The sequence below is a fragment of the Vanellus vanellus genome (genome assembly GCF_965231255.1).
Source record: "Vanellus vanellus genome assembly, chromosome: 28".
In the NCBI taxonomy this organism is placed as follows: Eukaryota; Metazoa; Chordata; class Aves; order Charadriiformes; family Charadriidae; genus Vanellus; species Vanellus vanellus.
Genome location: NC_138933.1, coordinates 1,295,948 through 1,323,508, shown reverse-complemented (window position 1 = coordinate 1,323,508; position 27,561 = coordinate 1,295,948). Strand labels below are relative to the sequence as shown.

General features: G+C 42.1%; 1 protein-coding gene across 1 annotated transcript; it reads left to right on the top strand.

The window, feature by feature from the left end:
* The first annotated feature begins 326 nt into the window (after window positions 1-326).
* On the top strand, window positions 327-27,561 carry LIMA1 (LIM domain and actin binding 1). Its single transcript, XM_082496322.1, has 11 exons — window positions 327-433; window positions 3,916-4,051; window positions 6,536-6,581; window positions 8,621-9,079; window positions 14,527-14,635; window positions 16,062-16,222; window positions 18,582-18,689; window positions 20,950-21,007; window positions 21,728-21,843; window positions 24,799-24,932; window positions 25,352-27,561. Exons 2-11 carry the CDS (start codon window positions 3,933-3,935, stop codon window positions 26,349-26,351), a joined length of 2,310 nt encoding a protein of 769 aa, XP_082352448.1. The 5' UTR covers window positions 327-433; window positions 3,916-3,932; the 3' UTR covers window positions 26,352-27,561.

Genomic DNA, 27,561 nt, shown 5'->3' with positions numbered 1-27,561 from the left:
GCATCTCCGGGGCCTCCTCTGGCCCCGCTCTAACAGCTCCATGGCCTTCTGCTGTTGAGACCCCCCGAGCTGAAGGCAGCACTGCGGGGGGGTCTCCCCAGAGCGCAGCAGAGGAGCAGAATCCCCTCCCTCCCCCCGCAAACCAGTGTTTCCTCATAGCGGCAGCGGCCATCGAGCTGCCCTCAGCGCGCGCCGGGCCAAAGGCGGGAAGCACCCGCAGCGCGCGCGCGCAGGAAAGACCTTGTGGAGCCGGGCGGGGCTCAGTCCGCATGCGCCGGGGAGACCCCCGCCGAGGGGGCGTGCCCCGAGGCGGCGGGGCGGGGCCGTGGGCGGGGCCGTGGCGGCTGCCCGGCGCCGCCGCCGGCGCGGAGGTGCAGTCGCCGCCTCAGCCGCGACAGGTGCGCGCGCGGGACCCGCCTCCTGGTCGCCGCAGGTGCGTGGGGCGGGGGGAGGGGGGACACCGGCGGGGGCGCGCGCCCTGTCAGCGGGGCCGGGGCGGGCGGGGGGGACCCACCGCCGGTGCTGGGCTGCGGCATTCCGGTGGCGGGGCTGCGTGGGTGCCCGTTACCCGCCCCAGAGGCGGGCCGCAGCGTGTCCGTCCGTCTGTCCGTCCCCCCCCCGACCCTGGTGTCCCCGCGGGGCTCTGCCGGCTCGCAGGGCCCGGGGCTGGCGGTGTTGTGCAGCGGGACCCCGGGAGGGGAGGCGGGGGGAGCTGTGACCGGGTCACGCGTGGGGCCGTGACAGCCGTGTGTGGAGAGGAAGTAGCCCCGTCCTGTGCGGACCGGGCGGGCCGGTGTCAGGAAAAAAACGGTGTTTTGGGGGCTCCCGGAGCGGTACGGGGAGGCTGAGGGACCCCCCGGCCGGTAGGAGGAGGCTGAGGGACCCCCGGGGCGGTACGGGGAGGCTGAGGGATCCCCGGCCGCCAGCCGGCCCCGGTGCTGATGAGGTGATGTCCCCTCCTGTGGTCATTTCAGCCATCTCTGGGTGCTGCTTTGGGACAGGCGTTCATCAGAAGTTTTTCTTTCAGGACCTTTCCAGATATTGGGTTTTTATTCTGCCGTTAAACTCCACGTTACCGGCTGTCGGAGGTAGAGCCGGTGCAGCAGTGGCCAAATGACAGTCTTTCCCTCCCTCCCCGGATTCCCTGTCCCCTCCGGGCTCCGTCACCTGCCTCTATCCCTATACGCAGAATGCTCACGACCTTGTTTAAATCTTCACACGTACCATAAAGGGATATTTCCTGAAGTGACTTGGTATAAAATAGTAAGAAGGAGCAGCAAACAAAGTAGGGAGATGCTTGAGCACGATGAAACTATGAACGTGTGGGGAAGTGCTGAGAATGTGGAATGACGTTAAAAATGTGGGAGCACAAGTTTCAGGGCGTCTTCGAGTTCTGGTTTATGTCTTTTCTAGCAACTGACATTCCAGATACTCTTCTTAACTTTCCATTTGAATGTCCGAGCAGTAGCTGCTGCCTTTCTCAAGAGATTTTTGCCAAAACGGGCCTGATTGTCTTAATGTACCTGAGGCTTTAATGGAGAAAGCGGTAGGGAAAGGAACAAAAACACGACAGGGGAGAAAACATCCACAAACAGTGAGCACTACCAGCTGCCATGGAATGCTCGGGCATTAAAAGCAGGCTCATTTTCTGCACAATTGAGCTAGATTTTGTTTTCTCGGTATTTTCCTGAAACTGTCCTTCCGTGTAAGGTGTGTGTCAATGAGAACCTGTTCGCTCTGCCAAGGGAGGCTGCTAATGAATGCCCCGCGCTGTCCTGGGTGAGCCGGCTGTTTGGTCAAAGGCAATTTAAACTGCAAAGTGGGGCTTCAGGTGATCTCCTTTTGGCACAAGATTAATCATAAAACAGAAGTTTAAACTGTAGCACTACATGGCTGATTCAGAATTCTTTTTTAACATGGACTGATATTTTTCAGGAGTAAATTCTGTCTATAAATTCTGCATATGCATTCTGGGGCTTTGTTAAATCTGTATGCTAAATGTTTGCATTGACACTAGGGACTCCATCCTGTAATCACAGAAATGAGTATTTATTTGCATGTGCAATATGCTTTTTAAAAAGGGAGAAAATTGAGCACTCCTCTTATATTCGGATTGGATCCTTTTCCTTTTTGGATGATCATTTGTGCAGTTGGCGAAGGCTGGTAACTATTTTAAGCCAGCCAAATGGAGAGCATCCTTCTCTTAGCCCAGTCCGGACAGAAGTTCACAGTTGAATAGAAGAGGGTAAATTGGTGATGCAGAATGTTTTCAAGAAAGTGTGAATTTCAGAAAGTGACTCTGCAGTTGGAGTTTCTCTTGCCAGCTGGAAGGGGCGATGGATGCATTTCAGAGGCTGCCTGAAGTGGGAAATGCGAGTGTGAAGCTGCAGGGAGATGCAACTGGAGATGTAACGTTGATAAGTAGTTTCAAGGTGTTTCAACATCACAGCAAAAATAGCGTAACTTTTCTCGTTTGCCACGATAGTTCAACCTGTCTGTCTCAAAGCACTGTCTAAATCACTATCTTGAAAAAACATGTACTGGCATGGCGTGTCATTCTCTCCATGACATCAGGTGAATTACAGAATGTTAGAGAAAGTCCCATTCTGCCAGACTACATCCATGGAGAGCACAGCGTGTTCATCCGCGGGCTGTTGTCTCTCTGCGCAGCAGCAGGGTGCAGCACCGGAGAGGTCCCTCTGGTTCCAGCACCAGCTGGGCACCTCGCAGACCCAGCGCTGCCGAGACTCACAGCTCACACCACCACTGAGCCTCCACTCACTGCTGCTGAATGCTTCTGGACTGAGGCGTTACAGAATCCTGAGTCTTTGCCATTTTTGAGTGTTACATGCTTATGAGGATTTCAGCAACATTTCTGACATTTGATGGACTGTTTCTATCAAGTTGTCTTAAGGTGTTTCCATTTCCAGTGTGGCTAGTGGTCAAGCAGACCTGTCCTCAAGCTTTGAGAGTTCTGTGACCTGGTGGTGCAAATCATTTAAAGAAACTGGCGGAAAATGTGAGAAAGTGAACAGCCTGCCTGATGTTAGCACTGTAGGATCAGTTAGCACACTTGCTGCAGGCATTGTGTGACATGAGTGAGACCAGGGATAAAAGAAAAGAGGAAAAAAGGAAAGGCGTTGCCCTACAAGCTTTATTTTTGTCTTATCAGAGAGCTCTTTAAATTAATCTCCCCTCCTTTCCTCCTCCACAAAAGAAAACTATGTATGTGAAAAAAAAAAAATCTTTTTAGTCTTATTGGCTTCTGTGGTGAAAAGCTGTACAAAATCTCTTCCCGTTTTCAGCAGGACAGGGTAGTTGAAACTATTCCTTTAGATAACTGATAGCTATTGCAACATGAGGTTTCCAGCTGCTTCCACGAACAGAAGACTTGTTTCAGCTCACAGAGGAAACGGCTGCCGCGTTAAGAATGAACACCGCAAGAGTGAATGAAAAATGTTTGCATAGGAATTACATCCGCTTAGGTTTCATAACTCAAGCCTTCTTACATAAATACCAGCACATTTGGTTTAGAAACCAGAACAAGAGAGGGCATATTAGGGCTTCCCAGAGCCCGTGTGTGTATAGGAAATACAGAGCTTCATGTGAGCATCCTCCCCCGTCACAGCTCACATCTTACTTATGTTCTGGCTTATGGCTTATCTCGTACCCCTTTTGTTGTGGCTAGTGTTTTATCAAGGGCACCATCTCAATAGCATCTGCAGAGGAAATGATAATTTTAATCTGATGCCTTTTTTTAAGTCAGTTGATGGAGAAGATCCTGAATGATCAGCACTCAGTTGCACTCGTACGCAGGGAGCACCTGAATGGCACCTTATTATCAAATCGCTTTGTGAAATGACTTTTCTGCTCACGTAATTCATATTGCCTGACACTGTACTTTCTTCTGAGCAGGTATTTCTGGTGATAAGATGGAGCCTTCCCCGTTTAATAGAAGACAATGGACTTCACAGTCTTTGAAAATCACTGCAAAAGAGCTTTCTCTAGTCAACAAGAATAAGTCGTCGGCTCTTGCGGAGAGATTCTCCAAGTAAGTGCCGTGAGGCTGCTGAGTGCGAGCTGTGTGTGTAGGCTGCAGCTGGTACCTTGAACAATGGCTGCTTCACTGACAGTTGCTTTGCTTCTTAAAAATAGCTCTGTAGGCATTGAAGTTTCTGGTTTAATATGTGGTGGGTAAAAGTTTTGCTAGTTGCTGACACTATATTGTTTCAGCAGTCAGAATTATAACCTTTCTGCTGTCAGAAAACAAAGTGGAATGTTTTCTGTCAAACTACAAATTGCAATTTGGTTTTGAGGGCAGAGTATTGGAATGTAGGCAGCTATTGCCATTAGGGTTTTACTTCATCAGAAACAGTCTTTAACTGCTTAAGCACAAACTAGATAGGTTTCTCTTGTTAGCATGGCATTTCCTGCCTGGTGGCAGTAATGCTTTATCAGTTCATTGGGGACCAGTTAGAAACGGCTGCAGGTGATAGCTGTAACCCTCTAGTAAGAGTTCCATCAGAGAATTTCACAGTAGCGATGTTCTTCACCGATGTCCCCTTCCCGATGTCTCACCAAACTTGTGTAGAAAAGGAGTATCGCCCTTCCCTTTTCTCTGAGAGATGGATGATGGGTTACAGTCAAATCATAAAGTAATATGTTATACACTGAGAATGCTGAGTGGTGGTAGCCTAGAAATGTTTTCTGGAAAAGCTTTTATTTCCTCAAAGAAATCTTGGATTTTTAATGGGATTTGGGCACCCAAGTCTCCCCAGGTTATTGCATTAATAGTGCAGCAAGGTTTTGCAGTATTTACATCTTGAGCGTGGGAGAAACTTTATGGAGTCTACAGGGGAAGGATAATTGCAATCTGGACTTCACGCAAACATAGCTCTTTAAGTTACTTTTTAAGTACTCAGTCCTAGGGAGAAGCTGCTTGCTTTGACCGCTCTTGTTAAGGTAATTTATTCACTCATTGAAGCTTGATTACAGAACCTGGTCATCTTGCTAAATGTTGATAATCCTTTGAAAAGGGCTTACTGGAAGTAATCCAAACTGCTGTTCCTTAATCAAGTAGGGTCCCTCGACATAAGCAGTGTCAGTTCCTTGGAAAAACACAGTCCTACTTACGGACTTTGCCAACACTGACACACACAGTGAAGAGCATCATTTTTCTAAATTGCTGTTACCTAAATATTTGTATGTGAAAAAAAATTTTTTTTTTCATTCAATATAGTGTTAGATTGACAGTTTTGTCAGGTCAGAGACATGCAAATTGCAACAGCAGAGACTTAAAGAGTGTGCTGTGGCGGGCTAACTTACAGGGTGTGTGCTGCCTGGGACTCTCCAATCCTTGTGTGTTTTCCAGTGTGGTTCACTTTCATCCGCACGTGTCTCTCTGTTGCTTCTTCCAGTATTGATCTCTCTTCCTCCATAAACTTACTTTCTCAGTATGTCTCATTCAAATTTTGGAACCTTTATAGTACAGAGACGTAGGTTAATATGTTTGCATTGATTAAAGATGGCCAGCTACGCTCCTTTAGCAGATTGCAGTCTGTACAGTAAATGCAGCTTATAGAGCAGAAATACGAAAGGGTGCAATTTGTCTACTCTCTAGTGTAACAAGAGGAGAAGTCTAAATAGGAGCACACCATTCACAGCAGCAAAAAAATAAATTGTTATAAAGAAAAAATGAGTAGTAGAGCAGGTATCTGCATGTCAATTTTTTTTTTCCTTAGAAGGAACTGAGCCCATGATACACAGTAGTTATTGGTTTGATACGAGCAACTGTTTAAAGTCTGAAGCTGATGACTAATGGCAAAATTTGTCGCATCTGACTAATTTGTGCATTTCAAAAGCGAAGTGCAATCACCTTGTGCAGTGTACTAATCAGCGCGGTCAGTGTGCTCCTAGCTCTGGATGTACTTATGCCCAGTGGAGTGGTGTGCAGATTGCGGGGAGTTTTCTCTAGCTTCTTAAAGGACTTTGATTCATGATCCAGGGTGGCTTATCTTCAGAGGGCTGCGATTACTGTTTCCACTGCTGGGATGGTTCAGCTGCTCATGAAGCAACTCCTGAATTGGTGCAGTTTACAACTCAGCATAGTAAAATAAACTGGTACTTATGTAGATTTTCTGCGTATGCCAAGCTGTAATTTGTTACAGTTCAGCAGCTGCTGTATAAATAGCCGAGTTATTCCTGCAAGGGGGCACAGCAGACAGCTGGGTGGTGGAAACAATACAGCTATTCCAAGGTAAACTATCTATATTTGAGAATCAGAGTGCTTAGGTAACAAAAAATATTAATGTATGCTATTATTGTACACTGAATGACTTAAAATGTTTCTATCATTTTGCATTGTTCTGGTACTATTTTCTACTAATTTTCCAGCCTTTGGTTTTGTTTGATAGGTTTGTGAAGTGCACGGAATCCTAGGGGGGAGATGGGGGGAAATCTCAGCTATCTTCAAGAGCATTCAGTATTTTGTTTAAAAGCTGATTGATTTTTTTTTTCTCTTTCCTCTTTCTGAAAGGTACCAGAAAGCAGCTGAAGAAGCCACTGCTGAGAAAAAAAGAAGTGTAAGTATTTGTTTCCTAGGCAATAAGCAACAGCAGGCAATCAGAACAGATCACCTACATGCAGTGTTTCTGTGACAGTTGATTTTTGGAATATCGGAGTTGCTGCCATGTGTCCTACAGAAAACTTGGCATAGACGTAGTGTTTGCTTTTGACTCATTCCCGCTACCCTTCCCCAGTGTGAATGAAAGGAAAGAAAATCAAGCGCCTCGCCCAGAGCTATATGTTGAATCACCAATTCGGTCCTAAGCAAAAGGCAAAACACATTAACCACAACACCTGAATATCCTCCTCTCTGTTCTTAGCTGTAGGCAGTTGTGTGGTACCTTTTCCTTTCTTAACAAAATTAAAAAGTCTGCTTAAAAGAAGCTGCCAGCCTCTCTAAAATCTAACACGTATGTCTTTGATTGCTGTAGAATCCATTAAGGAGGATCTTCTCTGAAGTGGCTTCCAGGGTTCAAAATGCCACTGGATGAGGGAGAGCCCTCCTTTTGGGCTCTGCTGCAGTCTCGCATTCCCTCCTGTAAACTACATTGCACTTACTGTTCTGGGGTCAGGGGACCCTGGCCAAAATACCAGGCACCAAGATTGCAGGTCTTTCTATAAGCAGATCCTCAATTTAATTTTTATTTAAAAAGACCGGCAATATTTTGAGGATATATAGGTAAGTCTGTGTTAGACCTTGCTGCCTTGATCTCTCAGGTGGTCATTCTTTTTCTGTTCAGGATATAGGTGTGATAAAATAAGCATTCTAAAAATTACTCTCCGGTCTTAAATTTTCTTCATTGCTTGCGTGATCAGGGAACAGGCAAGTCCCAAGCCAGAATGACTTGTCTTATGAAGTATGTTGGGACTCCATAGGTGTCATGTCCAGAGGTGTTCCTGTGGAAACCTGCGCAATTTTCAGTACATTACAACATTTGCCTTATAACTCTAGTACTTTCTTTTAAACAGTCAGCAAGCGAGCTGATCTTTTTTGAAGTCTAGTTGGATTCAAGTTAATTTGCAAAGCAGTGTTCAAAATGTGACCAGAAGAGTAATAGGGTGAGAGACTTAAATCCTAATATAGCTGCTAATCCTGTTTAATTCCCATAAGCCTTGCAGACCTGTTCCACTTGTGATGAGTTTGATACATAGTGGTCTCCATAAGGGAGAGGCAGCACCAATGCAATGGTGGCAGGTATTCGATTTGACTGAATCAAACGTGGGCTGATCTGTTACTCTGGGGAGAGGGAACTACTTGTAAGCAAAACTAATCCGAAAAGAGCCTGAATACGAAGAGTACTACTGCTCCACGTGTTACCGTTGAGCTCCTAGTGGTAAGGCAGCACTCGTGACTTGTCTGTGTGCATCCTACAGAGAGCTTTTAATGCATTGAGTGAAATAGAAGGAAAATTCCAGCAAAATTTATAAATGGGTGCAAAAAGACATTTGTTGTCAGTGCTTAGCTTGAGCCTTACGCTGCATGGTATAAAATACTGAAGACAGATCTCTTGTAACTAAACCACTACTGTTCACTGATAGTAGAAATATGTAACTCCAACAAAGTAGTGGTTTCTGAGAGCTGTTTCTGTAGACTTTTGGAAGGCCTACTAATTGTTGTCCTCTGAAACAGCTGGAAGACTTGGTGGCATTTGGTGCACCACCCGTGTCTCATGTGGCTGCTGTTGCGTTGCTGTTGTTTGCTTGTTCCAGGACTAGAGACCCTTGTTGTGTGGATTTTAGTCCCCTTCCCTTGATGTGTGGATTGAAGCCTTTTGTGTGTCATTTAACTCATTAGAGCTTGGCTCCCTTTTTCCTTATAAGGCCATCCTGTTTGCTCACTTCCTGCTTTAGCTCCTGACTTTTCTCTTCTCCCCCCTCCTTCCTTCCCTGTCCTGGATGCTTTCTCCATGTGGCACAGTTGTAACTATTCACAGCTGTCTGAAAAAAGCAGAGAGCTGAGATCAGTACTGAGCCCTTAACTTCCTTTCGCATAGAAAGGAAGTGCTTTAATGCTTCATCAGGCACATAACTGGAATTAACTTCTTGTTCTTTGTAGAACGCAGAAAATCTTCCCCCTCATTTTAAAAGGGGGAATCTGAGCGTACTGAAGAAGAAGTGGGAGAATCCAGAGCTGGGAAGGGAGCCTCGGAAGGAAACGCTCCGGAGCAGCGGCACTGAGGTTGGGCAGAAGGTCGCCAGCTCCGGGCAGGGAGCCGGGAGCAGCCCCTCTCCTGCCCCGGACGCCGAGCAGAGCCTGGGGGCTGCTGCTGCCTCTGTGGCACAGGCCCCTTCAGCCACCCCTGGCCAGCTGCAGTGTCCTGGTGGTGACAGCAGAAAGGGGAAAAGCCACTCGCTGCAGAGCGGTAAAATGGAAAACTGTCTGAGAGAGTGCAGAGAAGTGGAAAAGCCTGAAGCCAGCGAAAACGCGGAGTCTTCGGGGAAGATTGAGAAATACAGTGTTCCACTGAACAAACTCAAGATGATGTTTGAAAAGGGTGAAGCGGCTCAGCCCAAGGTAAGGATCTGTCCCTTCAAATCGTAAGAGAAACTAAAACGCTGCTGCCTCTCAGGCATCAGGAGAAGTCCCCGGAGGGAGTGGCTCCGAACTATTGACTCTGCAAATAATTGTATTCATTGTTTTAGTTGAAACATAATGTAGCTGATATTAATGACTTATTTGAGCTATACAGATATGTGCAGAGTGCTTGGAGTTGGGGCTGTTTGTGCTCATAGGAGATGAAAAGTGAATTTGCTTGTGAAAGGGGTACAATTTAAGAGAGAAAAATAAGTATGGAATTTATTAAGATTTTTTTAAAGCAAGTTGGGGCTGTTTATATCTTGTCTGAAGATTAAGATGAGTTATGTGAACATGAATTTTGTAAAATATATATATATTTATATATATAAAAAATAAAAAGTAACTTTGAAGCGAGCTCAACAATCTCGGGCGGTTGCAGTTGAGATGGAAGTACTGCCCAGAGTTAAGAGGGTTTTTTTATATACATATCAGTATGTGAGTCACACATATGCACATATATATAGAGAGAGATATATGTACTGTGAAATACTCCCATCTTTTCCTTGCTGTTATCTCGTTTTTGTAACTTAACAAATGTTTCTTATCGGAAAAAAAAAAAAAAATCCTCACGAGGAAAAATAAGCAGAGATAGCCAGACAAGCTCCTGCATTCACTAGTTTTGACTTGCAAATGCACAGGGCTTGCATTTTTCCTACAACTGCTCATGAAATCTGATCCTGCATGTGGACGGCAGACTCTGTGTCCCCGGGGAGAATTGCTTAACTAGAAAATGAGTTGCATATGCTGGTGACTTGCAACACAGTCCTGAGGCCTTGATGCTGGTGGATTTTCCAGTTTTCTCATAGTTTCCTATACTTCTGGCTTTGTTTTACTGCGGGTGGTTTTCTTGCAGTATTAAATAAAACAACTTGTGTACAAAAGTTGTTTAAATATGTAACAATTAAGGGCTTCAGAGGAGCACCTCTGTGTTAAAGTGCGTTTTGGGGCTGTATGTAGTAATTTCACAATTTAGATTTTTGTAGTCTTTGTCACTGTGTGAGAGCTGCCCACACTCTCCCGTCCATGGGAAGGGTGGGCTGTGGAGGGTGATCTCCTGATAGTGTTCCTCAGAACTCTTGCTGCAGGATTAATCAGATGGGATTCCACAGGAAAGTACCGTTTTGCAGATGGGCTTCAAGTAACTTTATCTTAGCCTGGGGAATAAACTGTTTTGGAGCTGACTGAATCTGGAACTGATGTTTCTATCAAGTTTATTAATTCAAATATTGTTGAAAACCGACTGAACACAGTAAATACCATCCAGTAGGTGTGAAACTATTCAGGTTAGGTTCAAATTATGTTCCTATTCCAAGTTCATCTGGTTACTTTTTAATTGTAGAAGGGAAAAGGCACGAAGTGCTCTACAGTTTAAGTGTAGGGGGGGAGGAGGTATCTTTGTAATTAGAAAGCCCTGTTTTAAGATTTCTGGTTCTGGGAATTTACCTGAAGACCGGAGGAGGATGTCATGCCCTCACGTGCAGTGAAGATGGTTAGGGCTGTGGGGACACAGATCTTTTTCAGTAAGGTAGGAAGCAACTACAGCAATGGGGCATGCTTGGCTAACTGCAAGCTCTGCAATTGCCTCTTCCATTTATGCTTTTCCTGAACTCTGTCCTTTGATAAACCCTGGTTTAAGTGCAAGCAAGGCTTCATAGAATCATTTAGGTTGGGAAAGACCTTTAAGATCATTGAGTCCAACCATAAAATCAGCGGAGAGGCGGCAATTTTCCTTGTTATTTACTTAATTCTTAAGGTATAAGTGCTGTCAGAGCTTTGCTGACAAAACATCTGTATAAACTGAGTAGCAACATGGCTGTAACTTCATGGCAGTAAAGATAAAATGACGTGCGTGGTCGCTGGGTAAGCCTGCGGCAAGAATCCAGATTAGAGCCTGGAGTCCTGACTCAATCACCCACTTTAAGCAAACCTCATTTTCAGGGTTATAAGGAAAACCTCCTAGTTTATTCATTTATTCATTCAGATCTTGCTCTGTGTTCTGCAATTTAGATACAAGGCGGGGGTTTTTTTTATTGCATCTTCATGGAGAAAAATGCTCTAACCACGTTAGAGGCAGGCATGTTGGTCTAAATTGGTTCAGCACTAAGCAAAGACTGAACATCAGGTCTTTTATCAGTTTTAAAGAATTTTTCCTGTAAGTGATAGCAAAAGTACACACAAGGAAGATGAGAAGAAACGAAAGAGCAAGCAGATCTGCAGTACTTAAAAAGTTGTCTCCAGGTTGGTTTGTGTTTTTCCTTTAAGGCAAAAGCTGACTGTCTTGTGTAGCGAACCTTATGCGCTGGGTCACATTTGACACAGTTAGTATATAATGAAATAGGTGTAACTTTTATTTGGTCTTTTGCCCAAGAACTCTTTGTGCCCCAGGCAAAGTGCTGTTAACTCTGTTGTGGTACCTCTGTACTCATCTCTTTTGTCTTGGAACCTTGGGGCTTTCCAGACACGGGGAATATTTTATCTCCTGTGGAAGCAGCAGAAGCTGTGGCATGGGCATGGTGGCCCAGCCAGGACTCTAAAGGGAACTGAATGGCATATGCATAAGGTTGGGAGCCAGGGATGCCTTCATGTGAAAGGTGTTACTTTCCATGAGCCGTAATCACCCTAATTACTTGTGGTTGGTCAGTCCATTGATTCTAATAGGGGAAGTCCCTCATCTTCCCTTTGTTAAACATTTTTTCCCCTATTACTCTGCTTTTTATTCCACAACATAAACTGTTGCTATAAAATCTACACAACATTGAATTTATATTTGTAGGTTTCATTACTAAGACGTGTACAGAAATATCTCTGAACTCTAACTAAAGCTTTTGTGTTTTGGCGTTCTGGGTTTTTACTCTCAAGACAGAGGATAATTGTGTTATACAGCTTCTCTACAGAAAAGTTCTTCAGGTGAAATTGTCATACCTGTAGATGTCTGAGGTGGCAAAGAGGACAGGAGGAGAGGAGCTGGCAGGGCTGTGGAGGTGATTCAGTTGACAGTTGAGTACTCGTTAACTCAGCCTGTTTCAGCCGGCCATGAGATGGCTGCCTCTGATAACTGAACTTTTCCTGCTGCCATGGATTCCACAGCAAGGTGGTACAGGGGAGGAAAAGCTCTTTGCTCTTAAGTCAGAACTCGCCAGCCTTCATGAAGGTCCTACCAAGTCAAGCAGAAGCATCTGTTTGTGATTAACATTGAATCCTTCACTGCTGGTGAAAATATGAAGGTTTTTGATTACTAGGAAGAAAACCTTGATTTTGTGCATGCACCTAGGTGAGGTGTTGGACCCTGATCCAGAATTCCTGGGGGTGGGTGTTGACTGAATGCTTGTCAAAATTGTTTGACAACACACTGGCCCTTTGTTAACTCTTATTTAGATGTTTAAATTGTTTAATAATTTTAGTAATAATTGAGAATTCTTTGTCTTCTCAACACGAGGACAATTCAGGATGATGTTACTGGAGAAGACTACAGAGAAAATAAGTGAAATGAGATTCTGAAATAAAGGAGAATCAGAAGAGGGAACCTGAACAAGTTTCCAATCTTGACTTGCTGGTGGTTTCTTTCAGTGAGGTTGAAATCCCAGATGCTGGATCTAAATAACTTGAATTAAGCAGTTTGTTTCCTAGTGGTGGAAACTTCCTTATGCACTGTGCTTCCAGTTAAACTTCACACCTGTCTATACTGCGAACTTGTTTTTTTCATTTGTAGCTTTGTCACTCCTGCTGTGTGCAAAAAAAATGTGTGTGGTGCCATATTGTTCCCCCCCACAAAAAAAAAAAAAAAAAAAAAAACCAAAAACAAAAAACCAAACAAAAACAACAAAAAAAATAACCAAAACCAAAAAATCACCCCAAACCCAGGGCAGTGATAAAATATTCGGGGGGTTTCAAGTGGGGTAATAAACATTCTGTATCCTCAGAGGATCTTGTCTTCAAGTGTATTCTGCCTATGATGTTCTTTGTATACCAGTCAAAAGCTAGATCCTTTGAACTACAAATTTCTGAGTTGTATGAACTAAAGACTTGTGGGCTGAAGGTGACACTAAAGCAGACGTAGGCTGAATAAGAATCATCTAAGGGTAGTTTGCACAGAATGAGGAATCTACAAGTCCTTACAAGCGTGGAGACACTCCCAAACTGAACCTATCAACACTCAATGGAGGGAAAAGACTTGTCATAGCTAAGTTCTTTCCCAGTAAAAAAGTTACCAAAGTCTTAAACCACAGAAATAGAAAATATTTCCTATGCTAATGGAAAAAGAGGATTTCCAGATGCATTTTCCTTTCCTGGTAAAGTTGCTGCTTTGTATGCCAAAGAAGGCTGATTTTTCACAGCGATTATCTTACAGTGCAGTTCTGTTAAAACTTCGGAATTTCCTTCAGTTTGGTGACCAGCAAATAAGAAACTGGTTGGGGGGTGGGGGGAATGTGTGGTTGGAGCATCTTGCCAAAGCTGCCTTTTCCCCTACATTAGTCTCCATCTTAATTTCCAACTGGCTCTGTGATTTAACCCTTCCTAGGGAGGGAACAAAGATCTGTCACCTCCTATTATTTTATAGGTTGACTTTCAGCTGTGAAAACATCCTATCTTGATGAAGTCAAATTAACCTCTGCACTTCATGGGTATTTATCACAGCTGCTGCAATTTCTTTTAACAATTTCTTCTATTGAGCATTAGATTTTGGAGAGGTGGTTTCAACAAATGAGTATCAGATCTGACTGAGGCAGCCAGAGCATCTGTGTGGTAGTGCTGCAACATGCCCTGTCCAGCACTGCAGCCCTGCAGATAGTGATTATCCTGGATATCTGAGAATATTTATCTCCAGCACTCTCCTGCTTAAGCTTCAGCCTTATCAGACCTAATTAGGGAATTATTTGCTACCAAGTGCATGAGCTATCCAAATCAAAACAAGTAACTTCAGATAACTTTTATTACAACGGTGTTTATTCTTCTTTCTATTGCTGAAAACCAATGCAGCTTTTTGATAGCTTCCTCCTTTCATGCTTTTTCTGATTTTTAAATTTCATAAAATGACCTTGAACATTAGCTTCAAAAGAAATTGTATGAAATGCAAAAATCTTCAGTGAAGTTTTGTATTTGCAGTGGTGAATGCCTAAAAATCTGATCTTTGTGGTTCTCTGACTTTTCAACAAAGCTAACTAGTCAAAGGGCATCTACTGACCTCTTCAAGAAAGTGTTTTCCAGGTGAGAGAGGGTCAGGTATTCTGTGATCAAACTTTATATTGGTTAAATAAGATGTCACCTGCTAGACTTGTTTATTCTAGTAAAGCAGATTTGCTAGTGACACCTGTGCCTCTTAAAGGATTACACGCAACAATCTCTGTTTGTCCAGGCAGCTGATAGGTGGGTCTTGTCTCTAACAGGTCCTTAGAGACCAGAGGAAGACAGCAGTCGGTAGGAGGATTTCTGAAAACAGCCTCTCTTCGGAGGACTTTGATGTTGGTCAAGGAGAGAAGAGCCACAGTATATCAGGTCAGTAAACCTCATGGCTTGGGTTTTGTGGTTGGTTGTTTGTTTTTTTTTTTTTTTAGTTTATAAAATAAAACCACTGTACACAATAGAATAGAATAAACTTTTGCCTTTCAGGAATGGGAGGAAGTGCAGCCATCTTCCATCTGTAAGGTCTAGGCGAGCGTTGTATTTAATGACTTAATGCTGTGAATTTTAAACCGTTATACCCTTAAGCACAGGAAACTGAGGCACAGGAGATCACTAGAAAGTTAAGGAATGGAACCCATTTTTTTCCTTGTGTCTTAATCCTAGGACAATCCTAGAACTACTTCTAATAGTCAAACTCATTTAGAAAGTAGTGAACGGACAGACAAGACAATCTGCCTTTTTGCTTTAATTCTCATCCCTCCTACCTTGTCCTGACACGGGTACGTACAGCTTCCCTTATGACCTGAGCAACTTTATGTATTTTTCATACGTTTGGAGACTCTTTTCTAACAAAGCATTTACAAACTTTTGTGTTTTCAGCCTATGGCTACTATTATATCTCACTACTTAGTGATGTACATTGTGTCCTTATTTGAGCAATACTGGAGAGAATGGGAAGAACTACATTTGTTTATTGTCCCCAAGAGGGACCTTAATGATTCATACAACTTTTTAGTTATTCAAGGCTGCTAGCTAGTGAAAGGTTGTTTTTTTTTTATTATTCTTTGTTAAACAACTAAGCTATTACTGAAGACCTGACCATTATACGAGGAAGTTAGATAGCAGAGCAGTCACAGGAGCTGGCTTTTTAACCTATTTGGCTAACATCTGACAGCAGAAGTGAAAGGTGTATTGCAAGTAATGGGGCATACTTCTGAGAGTCAGGAGATCTGCACCTATGCAGAGACTTAAGCTCCCAAATGTTTCTTTCCTCTTGAGATAAAAATGGATGCTTCAAATGATCCTGTGAGACTGAATTGAATTATCTCATAACATGTTTATTCTCGAGATACTCATCTGTAACATGTCATGTGATAAATTATTTTCACGGAGAGGGTGGAAGTAGCAGGTGAGACTTCCTCGCTTCCCATATTTTCCTCCAAAGATTTTGACAACTATTCCACTACAGTGATAATGTGTATTTCCATTTAGCTACTGTAGCAGCTGCTTTTGTTTGACAATAAGAGCAAAACAATCTTCAGTGTTAAAACTGTTTGCTCTCGTTACTTCTGAGACCTGGCTGGATGCTGCGTCTGGTGAATGCACTACTTCTAAAACTAGCCGGATTAATTATGAGACTTGGAGCATAAACCTTTGACTGAAGCATTTCTGTGCTCCTCAGATCTGGAATTTCTGTGGTCTTGGCAGCGGTGAAGGGATGGGATTTGTAAATCTTTCTGTAGATGGGTCTGCTGGTATTCCTGAAGGTTACCCTTCATTCATGTAGTTCTTTTTCCAGGGCATCTTGTAGACACTAGTCCAGCACTCAGCCCAGATAAGGCAGAGACCAAGAAAAGCCTGGACATGCCTCGCTTCACAGAAACTTCAATAAAGGATAGGCTGGCGAAGTACCAGGCAGCTGTGTCCAAGCAGGGCAGTTCCACAGGCCTCGCTACTATGGTAAGTCTGTTCTTTGGCTTGTGTAGAAGTGAATTTTTGTCCCAACCTGAGACTGAAAAGAAGATCTTATGGAAACCAGGCTTTTTAAAGATAATGCCATCTTTTTTGGAAAATAACTTGATGCCCGAAGGAGTAATTTCTAATGAAGAGTTGCCTCTACATACTGCAGGAAGAAATAACTATTTGCATCTTCGTGGAATAATCTTGAAAGTTCTCCAAGGAAGTAATTGCTGGCACTGTGACTGAGGCTCTTGTGAAACACAGCTGGCATTCTTTTTCTTTCTGCAATTCTATAGCTCTCTGCATGTTTGTTTGTTTGTTTTTTTAAAAAACAAACTCAATTCTGTATTGTACGTTAGCTATAAGCTAGGGGAAATTGAGGCACAGTAAGATGGGGTGACTATCAATGTCATACAGCGCATAGAACCTGGATCTCCTGGCCTGCAGCTTTGGGATCTCCAGTCAGTTTTCCTCCCTTTTTGCTTTTCACCTCCCTTCAAGTTTTCTCACTCATTATCTAAATCCAATTAGACTCTTGCAGTGAATGAACCCATGCCAATTTTGCAGATACTTGATCAGGAAATGAGCAATTAATGATTCATGGTAAAGTGTTGCAGCTGAAGAGAGTGCAAGAATCTACGCTTTTGTGAAAAAGTGCTTAAGTACATTTGCTGGAACTGTCCGATACTTTTGCTTAATGATGGGAACTTTTATTGCTTAAGTATGCCTTTTATTAGCCAGAGTAATAAACTTAAGAGGATAGGCTTTTTTAAGTTAGGAAACTTGCACTGGAAGTAAAAGCCAAAAATGATGACTCTAAGTTTTGGAAGAGTGCTTGCTTGCAGGGTATCTTTGTAGAGAGGCAAAAGTCTCTACCCAGATGAAATGATTTCTGAATTTCATATGCAGTGCGGGTCTAATTCTCCAACCCTCGGGAGCAAAGTCGAGTAAATGTCACTGCATGAATGGAAAGTAATTGCAGCCAGTGCAACAAATCTGATTAACTGCTAATTGCTGATTTCTGCATCCTGTTTCTTGCCTGGATTCAGTTTGCTAGATTGCCTTTTCCAGTTTGTGGCTCAGAGTGGTAGCTGATCCACTAAATTATGTCCTAATGGCAAGAGATTTAGCATAGCTGTCTCTTGAGACTCCTGTTTGCACATCCGCAAGGCTCTCAGCTTGAGTGTCAAGTCCAGCCTGATGCTCTTAGGATGTCCCATTTGGCAGAATCTCTTTCCAGATTTGGCCTGGCACATCGACAAGGGCAGCACATGAGATGGAGCAAACAAGGGTTTCTGATGCCAATGTTTGCAGTGCTTCTGTGTTCCAGTAGCAGCCATAACTCTTGGATCTTCTCCTTCCCCGCTGACAAAGCAACTAGGGCTCTTTTGATATGGTAGTGTGGTATTTGTACTTCTCTTCTCTTAAAATGTGTCACAGCTGTGCTACAAAGGAAAGCCATAATCTCTCTTGGGAGCAACTATTTTGAGGGCATTGTGGTGTAATTAGGCCTGGATTGAAACTGATAGACACTTTTACAGGTGGTTAGAGTTAGGGTGAGAAGCAATCACTTCTGTAGTATTGCAAGTGATAGGGGAAGTGGAGGGAGAGACGGTGGACAGTATATTTAGAGATCTATACATTAAATTCTAACATTCAATTACATTCCCATTAGATGAGGTTGGTTTTGTACAGACTTGTTTACAAAATTCAGTAAGATGCTGGTGCTGGTATTTGGCTGTTTTTCTTTCACGATACAGAGGTGTCTTGTGAAAGGCACGAGGCTTTCTCCAATTATCTTGTATCCTGTGGCAATGAAAGAAACACGAGGTTTCACTGGATTTCATTTTTTTTTTTTAAGTCTGAAAGATTCTTTTGTGAAAATCTTAAACAAGTCAGTTTGTCAAGAACAAAAATCTCAGTATATAACAGAATTAGGTTTTTGATTAAGCAAGGGTAGGATTTGCTTTTATGTCGAATTGTGTTTTTCAGTTACTTTAGATAGTGCTTGTCTTGAAATACTTGTAATTTCAAATGAAAGCTTAACATTTCGGGAAAAGGAGGATGTTGATTGAGCAGGGGAAATTAGAGTTGATTTTAAACAGGAATCTGGAAGTAGAGAAGAGGGGTTGTTTAGAAAAATGCTGGCATTACCTTCATAGAGTATGGTAAAATTCTACAGCCCTGTATTTTTCTTCATTAGAATATATCACCAAGTTTATATCGATTTTTATGCCCTTTCCTTTAATTATCACTGTATATACTAGAAAAACAGTTTAAAAAAGATTTTAAAAAATAGAAACCAAGTACTTTGCTAGGGGAAAAGAACCTGTCAACTTTCAAGTGCTTTATTCTATAGAATGAGATTCAAGCCACTGAAAGTGAACTCAAGAATTACAAATCTGAGCAGAAGGAGAATATGCCACCAAGTCTTGAGGACTCCATTTCCTGTCAGGATGGGGAGAAGGTAAGATGCTCATGCTGGTGAAGATCAAGGACTTAACTTTAAGTAGAGCTAGTTGTAGAAGCACAGCTGATGGACTTGTTCCACATGCCATCTAGAAATTGAATATGAGCAGCTGATACATATTATTTACATGCTGCAGAATTCCTGGGGTGTTTTGTGGTTTTTTTTTTTTTTTTTTTTTCAGACTGTATCTGAATTATAAGATAGCAATTCTTTGTAGAAGACTTCTAAACAGTTGTAGAGAATATCTAGAGACAAAATTTAAGTTTTCTTGCAGAGTTCGCCTGTCTTCTCAGTAATGACATGCCTGTAGTGTGGCAGAATCCTTCAATATTGTACTCACTGGCTTCAGTAGCTGAGTAGCTCTGAAATGTCTGGTGGTTTTGTGGGGGTTTTGAAGCCACCTAAACTTTTTTGTGTCATGTTCCCTAACTGTAAAAAGGTGATTCACAGCTAGGTATTTGTTTTGTTTAGGGGGGGTTGTTTGTTCGTTTTAATAAAACAAAAAAGAAACCACACCAAAAAAAAAAAAAAAAAACAACATGAGAAGCTTTGTGTGACGCAAGTAAAAGGAGTTTCTCACTGTTTCTTCTGCATTTAGTGGCTAAATTTTGATTAAGGTAACTGAGAATTCCAGTTTAGGTTTGTTCCTGGTTTTGAGCTTCAGCTGTAAATTGAGACTAAATTAGAGATAATAAAACACACTCAGGCATTTGTATACTAAACTGGGGACAGCAGACAGGATAAAAGTAGCTGAATAATAATTGGGGTACTGTGTATTCCAGCCATTCTGAACACGTGGCAGCCTAATGCCAGGAGGGCTTTTAAAGCTTTCCAGCCTTCCTTGGCAAGGAGTCAAATTGTTGCTTTCAGCTGTTCCTCACTGACAGCTGAGCAGCTTCATGTTGAACTGGTTGAGGCTGCTTTTTGCTAAAAGGTGAGTTAATTAAAAGAACACCTGTTAAATCAGAATACACCCCTGTTGTTGAATGGAAGATTTGAATAAAATTTCTTGTATTCAGCTGTAATTGGGAAATTACTTTTTGAGGTGTCCAGGTGCAATAAAGAACCTGAAAAAAACATTGTTTCAGAGCCAGGATTGTCCTTTTGAAATGGCATGACAAACTTTGGAAATAAGCCTAATTAAAGCTACTAGTAGTAAATGGCAGAAAAGGGAATCCTCTGGCAAAAAGGAAACAAAAGAAACTTGCTAACCACCTCTGTCATTTTTCACACTGAATCCGTGGTAGTCTTGGTAGCCAGACACATGTGATTCTTTAACAGCCACAGAACATGCTGATACACTTCCCAGGATACTAGTGTTAGTTATTTTTTCAGCAGACCAGAGTATGTTAATGTATATAACTTCCTTCCTCATTACCTCATTAATTTGCAAACTTCAGTTGCTTGCAATGGACCTTTCAATCATTAAAGTGAATTAGTGATGATTTCCAGTTAATCTTGTTACAGTACCTTAGTTTCCTCAGTGTAGCTACTTACAACTATTTGATTTAATAGCAATAGTGCCAAGTTTAATAAAGAAATACACATCAAGAGCTTTATCTGTAACATGTTTAGTATCTGAAACTGTTGCACATCCAACTCTTTAGAAGAGTTGTGAGGTTTTTTTAAATGTGAATCTGTTTCTGAAGGAGGATGAACAAGATAGGTCCAGGCATGTTTGTCCCAACCTGGGAACAGCAGACCCTAGTTCTACAAAAGCTTTTTCAAAATTTAGCTGTTCGTTTGTTGTTGTTGTTTGTTTTTTTTTTTTTTTTCCCAAAAGTACTGTCTTTGCTGAATGTTTATGTGTCATAGATTTGTCAAAATGAGATTTCCAGTAAGTGTGTACTGCTTGGTGTCAAGGGACTTCTAAGTAAGAAAACCTGGGAGGTATCTCAACAAAATCCATGAAGATTTCTGACGACTAATAAATAAAGGTGTACAAGCTGCAGGTGTTTAGGAAAACAAAAATACCATGTTTGTGTGTGTGAATGCTATGGCAGACGATCTGAATATTGCAAAAACTGTAAAATTATGAGGATATCTACCTTGTGGCAAGGACTAACATTCTTGGCAGTCAGCTGGACTCTTGCCTTGTGCCTTACAAAACAAAAAGTAGCTTCATGTGCACCTCAGTGTGGCCAGTCTCTTCCTGTTTAAGTGCTTTCAGTGTCAAACTGCCCGTTGTATTACTCAGACCATGATTATTCAGACTTCTGAAGGTCAAAGGTGTTCATTGTCTAACATTCTCTTGCAGGTTTCTGTAGGTGATAACAGCTTGTCTTTCCACTCTGGTCGTCTAGAGGATGGCAATGGTAAGCTCTCGTTCTCCTGCCTCAACAAGAGTAGAGCGCATGGCTGAGGAAAGGCACTACCTCTGCCCAGTTGTGTGTAGGATGCTTAAGCTCAGTCCTGTCAAATGATGAATTTGACCCAATAAAAACTTGTGTTGGAAATCTGTCCTGTGCCTCACACAAACTTTATAAGAATTTCTTTCAGGTTTAGAAGTTCATTTGCAATTGTAATCCTAAGACATCTGTAACTCTTGTTTGCTCCGATTGAGTGCATTTAAGTGTAGCTTCCTCACCATTTGGACTTAAACTAATAGCTCTGGCAACTACTACATCAGTCAATAGGCTGAAGTACTTATTAATGCAGGACAATTACCAAGTGTCTTTGGTGTTGTCCAGAGGTAGACAAGCCCCTATTCAGTAAAGTACGTAAGCACATTCTCATGTTGCCTTAGCTTTACACCTAAATTCAAGTCCACACGTGAGCGCTTTGCAGAAATGAAGAACAGTTCCTGGAAGTTAGATGTTGGATCCCCATATATTAGTTTCCGTTAGATATCCACTTAACTTTCCTGGTAAATTGGAAAAGTAGAATGGTCATAGATCCAAAGGTTTAACAGTAGATGTTCAAAAAGAAACGTGTTAGCCCTTAGATGGTAGGATTGCTGTTTGGTCTTACGGGATAAGCTTTCTGTGGTTTTAAAGTCATTGTAATTGCCTTTTCTTCCTCCTCTGCTCCTTTAGTTGGACAAAACTTGGAGAGCGAGACAGAAGTTCAGAAACCTGTCAGCACAAAGCAGCAAAACTTTGGTTGTAAACCAGCTGGCCAGACAGATGCATCTCCGCCAAAAGCAGTGAAGGTAAAGCAGCTATTTATTCTCAAACATCAGTAACAGTTAAAACCAACTAACTTCTCTATTTAATACTGAAAAGCCTTAATGCAACCAGTGGGGTCACAAATGGTCTGGCAGTAATTATCAATACCTGGTCTGTCTTCATCAGACTGTGTTCATGGGGGAACTTTAATTCAGAATGGAAAAGCATCTCAAAACTGTCAGGTTTTCTTCAAAGGCTAAATTTGAGTTGCTCGCTGGGAGTTGCCCTGCTGCTGTTACAACAGCGTGCCCCTGCAACAGAGGCAGTTTCTGTTCAGTGTGGGAAAAGCGGTTTGTATCAGGGCTTGTCTATGCCCCTTTTAAAGTCAGTGCTCCTAGAGACTGGCACTGAGGTCCTGATACTGCTCTTCAGAGCCTTTAGTAGGCTGGGACTTGGCTTTCTACCCTCCTCTTCCAGCTGTTCCCAAGGTAACCGCAGTTGGTAGCGACTTTATAGTAACAGCACTGCAGTGACTGACTCCACATAGACCAAGTTTGGCATTCTGAATAGCAAGTCCTTAATGTTATATTTTCTTTAGCAGGAGCTATAAAGCAGATGGAGAACTTCTTGGATAGGAATGTATTTGCTAATCTTATTAGACACGCAAACAGCAGTGCTGAACATTTTGATCACACTGTACTTTGTTGTCACGTGTGCTGTCTGGAGTTAGGATGCCTATTCCCTGGGCCGCCACAGACTTCCTGGCTCACTCCTGAGGAAACAACTGTGCTTTTGTTGTTTTCCCCATCTTTGAGAGGAACAGCACTGACCTCACGAAGACCAGTGAGATGTGGCTTCCTAGTGTTCTGAAGTATAAATGCCAGTATGTGAAATTAGACCTGCCTATAACATTTTCGTAATTGGTCTGTTACAGCATACAAGATACACGCAAGCTGTGTGTCTTGGTCCTCTGTGCTATCTCTTTATATTATTAGAATCATGTTAGTCCTCTGCCGTGTTACTGCTTTAGATGCTGCACTGCCGAGATAGAAACCCAGATGCTGTTTATTCATGTAAGGTTCCTATTTGTCTCTTCCAGCTTCTGTGTCCTGTTCTTGGTTCCTAACCTCTACTCCTGCCTTCTGCTTCCTTCCTAATGTGAGCTCAACTCTCAGCTTTCTCTCAAGTTTTTTTATTTATTGGGCCTCACCTTCCTCCTGTAGCTCCTATTTGTAGTATGCCTGGAAAGGAATTTCTTTCTCTTCACACCCCAAAACGCCTCTCCATCAGACATAGGGCTCACTGTTATACAAGTAAGTTCTTCTTCGTAGATGGGGATGTGCATTGCAGAAGCGCATGCCAGCACCGTAATGTCATCTTGCAAAACTAAGCTTTCGGGGAGAGTTACTTTTTGATGGGCAAGCTTTGCTCCCTGTGGCGAGCATGGATGATTAGATTTTTGTTTGCATTGGTAAACTCTCATTTTTTGAGATTGCATTTAGTGACTCAAAATTCAGAATTTCTATGCAGTTTTGGCTGCACCTAGAAATTGAGGATTTTTTTCAAAAGGAACTCTGAACTTTTGTTGGTCAAGCTGTTGTCATAATTGGAACTTTAATCTACTATAACTTCAAGCAATGCCTTAAAAAAATTTTGAAATACCTATTGAACTGGAATTAAATTGGCAGCAAAGTTTAAGGTTGTGACAAACTGACTTCAGCTGGCTCTGTCTTCAGCAATCTGTTCCTCACGTATTGTAACTTTCATTGCCTAACTATTGTTTCTAGTCTGTTATAAATAAATTGCTGCAATTATGTCTTCCTGTGACCTTCCTGTTTTTTCTTTAGCCATCATCTTTTTCCTTAAAGCTTTTTAGTGAGTTTGTAGCAGGTAATTCTTTATCAAAGCAAAGCTATAGTATTAATGTGTCTATGCAGACCCATGGTATGGAGCCTAGGCATTCTTTTACCCTGCTGCTAAAGCGATTGTAATCAACATGCAGCCCGAGACGGCCAATTTTTCAACTGTAAGTTATTTAATTTTTCCTTTAAAGTGTTTTCCCTCTTGGCCAACCTTTAATAGATTCCAAGAAGTGAATGGCATCAAGTAACCTTGTTTTCATGGACAATGTACTTGCTTCCTTGATGCTGTCAGAAAACAAAATCTGAAGTCGTTGCCGTACACCACAGCAGTGACACTTGACTCCTTAGCATTTAAGTTTACCCTAGCGCTAAACTCCCAGGAAATTCTCTTAGTAAGCACGTAAATAACTTTAACTGTTTAACCTCAAAGCCCTAAGTCTTAAGCAAGTTTGAGAGCTGCGTGTCCCGAAACCTGAGTACAGTTTCTTTGCGATAGAACTGGAATTGCTTACAAATGAAGTCAGAAGTGTTTCCTGCTGCCTGCATCTGTGCTGAGGCTATTTCCTCCTCTTTAAGGGAGGAGAGCATTTAGCAAAAGTGGATCATTTCAAACTGTTGAGCAGCCTGTTCCACTCCTTTCCCCTCCCATCCTCTACCTTTTATTTTGAGGTTATTTCAGCTCTTTGTCTACACTTTTTTTTTTTTTACACTTTGGTAAGTCTGTAATCTGACTGATCTACCTGAACATTTCTTCATCAATTTCCTATCAAGAAAAATTGAGGTTGCAGAAATAGATTAGACAGCTTTTTGGGAACTGGCTCAGTCGAAGTTATAACTGAGTTCTAGTATTTTCATTGTTCCTTCTCAGCCATTGCTCAACTTGTGATGCTTCAGCTGTGGAATTCACTGGGACAAAGTCTTGGCTCACTGTCAAGCCACAGCAATCCTGTGGGCCTGCCTTAGCCTCTTCCTCACTCATTGCCCACCAGAACCCACTCTACCATAATTAGCAGGGAGTTGCAGAAAGTGAATCGCTGCAATTTTTCTGAGAACTCTGGAAGCCGTGCATGAACCCAAGCCAAGTCCCCTAGCAGTTGATTCATTTTCCAGTTAACAAGCTTTCTCTTCTTCCCGTAGAAATTTCAGTTGCCAATGAAGGAAACCTGTGTTGGGTGTCAGAAGACTGTGTACCCGATGGAAAGGCTCTTTGCCAACCAGCAGGTGTTTCACATCAGCTGTTTCCGCTGTTCCTATTGCAACAGCAAACTCAGGTAAACACAATGCTCCATTTGGCTGCCGTCTGGGAAGTGTAGCTTTCCTCTTCAGCAGCTGAGTAAGATGCTGTTCAGGCTTAGCTGAGCTGAAGGCAAACATAATCCAGCAAATTGGAGAGGGGTGTAGGAGTGGTAATACAGTCCTAGTTCTGCCAGTGACCTGTGCACTTGATGCAGTCTATTTTTAAACCCTTAATGTAATTTTATGTGGGGAAAAATATAATGTCCAACTTTGTAAAGAACTCCTGATGTTTGAAAAGAAGGCCATATAAACTTGGGAAAGCTGTAAGCTTGTCTTTTGTAAACATGTTTGAAGACTGAAATTGAATCTCTTCAGTAACATAACTAAAATATACGCTTGTCTCGATGGCTGAGACACAGAATGCTAATATTTGACTTCATGTTTTCCTGAACAGCCTTGGGACATATGCATCTCTGCGTGGGAATATTTACTGCAAGCCGCATTTCAATCAGCTCTTCAAATCTAAAGGCAATTATGATGAAGGCTTTGGACACAAACAGCATAAGGAATTATGGGCAGGCAAAACGGAATGTGAAGAATCCCTGGAGAAAACTGTCCATGGTGTAAATGCAATCGAAAGTCCACAAAGTCCAGGAGTAGAGGATGCCCCAATTGCAAAAGTAGGAGTTCTGGCAGCAAGTATGGAAGCAAAAGCTTCAGCTTTGCCCGAAAGAGAAGAGAGACCAGCAGAAACAAAAAAGCTCCGGATTGCCTGGCCGCCTCCATCTGACCAAAGTACTCAAGGAAGTGCCTTAGATGAGGGCATCAAAGTGTTCAAACCCAAATGGCCTCCGGAAGAAGAGATTTCCAAGCCAGATGTGCTGGAGGATGTGGATCTGGATCTCAAAAAGTTAAGAAGATCTTCCTCACTGAAGGAAAGAAGTCGTCCCTTTACAGTCGCAGCCTCGTTTAGAACAGTGTCTGTTAAAGGCCATAAAACAGAGAATTCATCTTCTTCTAAGGCAGAGAGAGACATGTTGAAAAGAAGTGAGGAACTAGAGAGAGAGGTCATGGTAGACAAAAAGCAAAAGGAGAAGAAGGTTGAGAATAGGAACATCTGGAATGCTGAAGACAAACAAGTAGAGGAAGAACGGGAATTGTCTGGTATCAAAACAGTAGAGCATAACTTTGTAGAAAATGGCCAGGTGAATGCAGAGACAGATGAGGAAGAACACGCTATGGAAGAGCAGGAAATTCCAAATGAAGAATTCCTTGAACCAAATTCTCCAAAACATTCCAGCTTAGCCAATGTCGTGACTGCTAAGGAATCATCTCCTACCCAGAATCGCAAATCCCAAGATGTTGGTTTCTGGGAGGGTGAAGATATGGAAGATCTATCCGTGGAAGAACAGATCAAAAGGAATCGTTACTATGAAGAAGATGATGAAGAATAAATTGGCCTTTTACTAGAAAACTTGCTGCAAGGTGCTGGGCCTTTTTAAATTGGTGTTTTTTAGCTTTAACAAACAGCTGTCCTCCATGAAAGCGATGCTATACTGCACATCGACTTTAAGGGAATCCTATGTCCAAATTATCTCAACTAGAAAAATACTCTGGAAGCCTGCAAAGACTTTATTTAGGTGCATGGAAACAAGTATGTGGCTGTGGGGTAGCTTCAACAGGTAATCTCTGTCCACAGCACGAGAACAGAGCTGTTCTGTACTCCTACTGTCTTACCCTTTTTGAGCTTCAGTATGTATTTCAGTAACAATTTGCGGAATTTCGCTCTCCTCACAATGGTGGTGTGAAACAGGCTTTCTGTAATACACTATGTTTACCACTACAAATGCTACTGCAGTGCTTAGGGACCAATTTCAAAGGGACTTTCTGGCCTGCTTTAAAAATCGTAACTTAATGCACTTTAATACGTATAAAGGGCACAACTGGGATTATTTTTTTTTAATAATAAAAACATTTATGTCCTTAGTATCCAACAACTAAAGCATCTTAAACGGGGTGCAATGTGATTTTTCTTTCTCAAAACTGCCTATGATCAATTGTGAAGACTCCCTACTCTATTTTTCTCCATGCGACTGGAATGGTGTGCCCGTTGCTGGAACGTATGTATTTTAGTGCTTATCCAGAAGCTGTGCTGACTGACATATCTCTTTGAGGACAAGTCAACACTATGCAGTAGCCTGCAGGGCATTACTTTTGCATTTCATACGCATTTGAAGTGGGTTGTTTTTTTGTTTTTTTTTTTTTTTTTTTTTTTTAACTTGGAGTTCATCATCATTCATTTTAAGCTGCAGATAATATTTTTAAGGCTTTTTGACAACTTTGAAATTCTACTTCTATCAAGCTGCCGTAAATCTTTTCATTATGGCTGTGAAATGATGCTGCGTTGCAAAATCTCTGGAATAAAACCATCTGAACAGTGAAACTTTGATTGCTAGCATTGAAGCTTAGTACATTTTAAAACTTGACTTCATTTGTTTTACAAATAATGAAATCTTGAACAGTGAAAGGAGGATGCCCTTTTATATTAGCTTCTATTTGTACTGTATTCTCATGAGAATTAGCTCTTAACTATACTTGAGGTGTAAAATATTCTGCTTTCTTAACAGTCCTGCTAACTACAAAACCTTCAATAAAGTTCGGTCA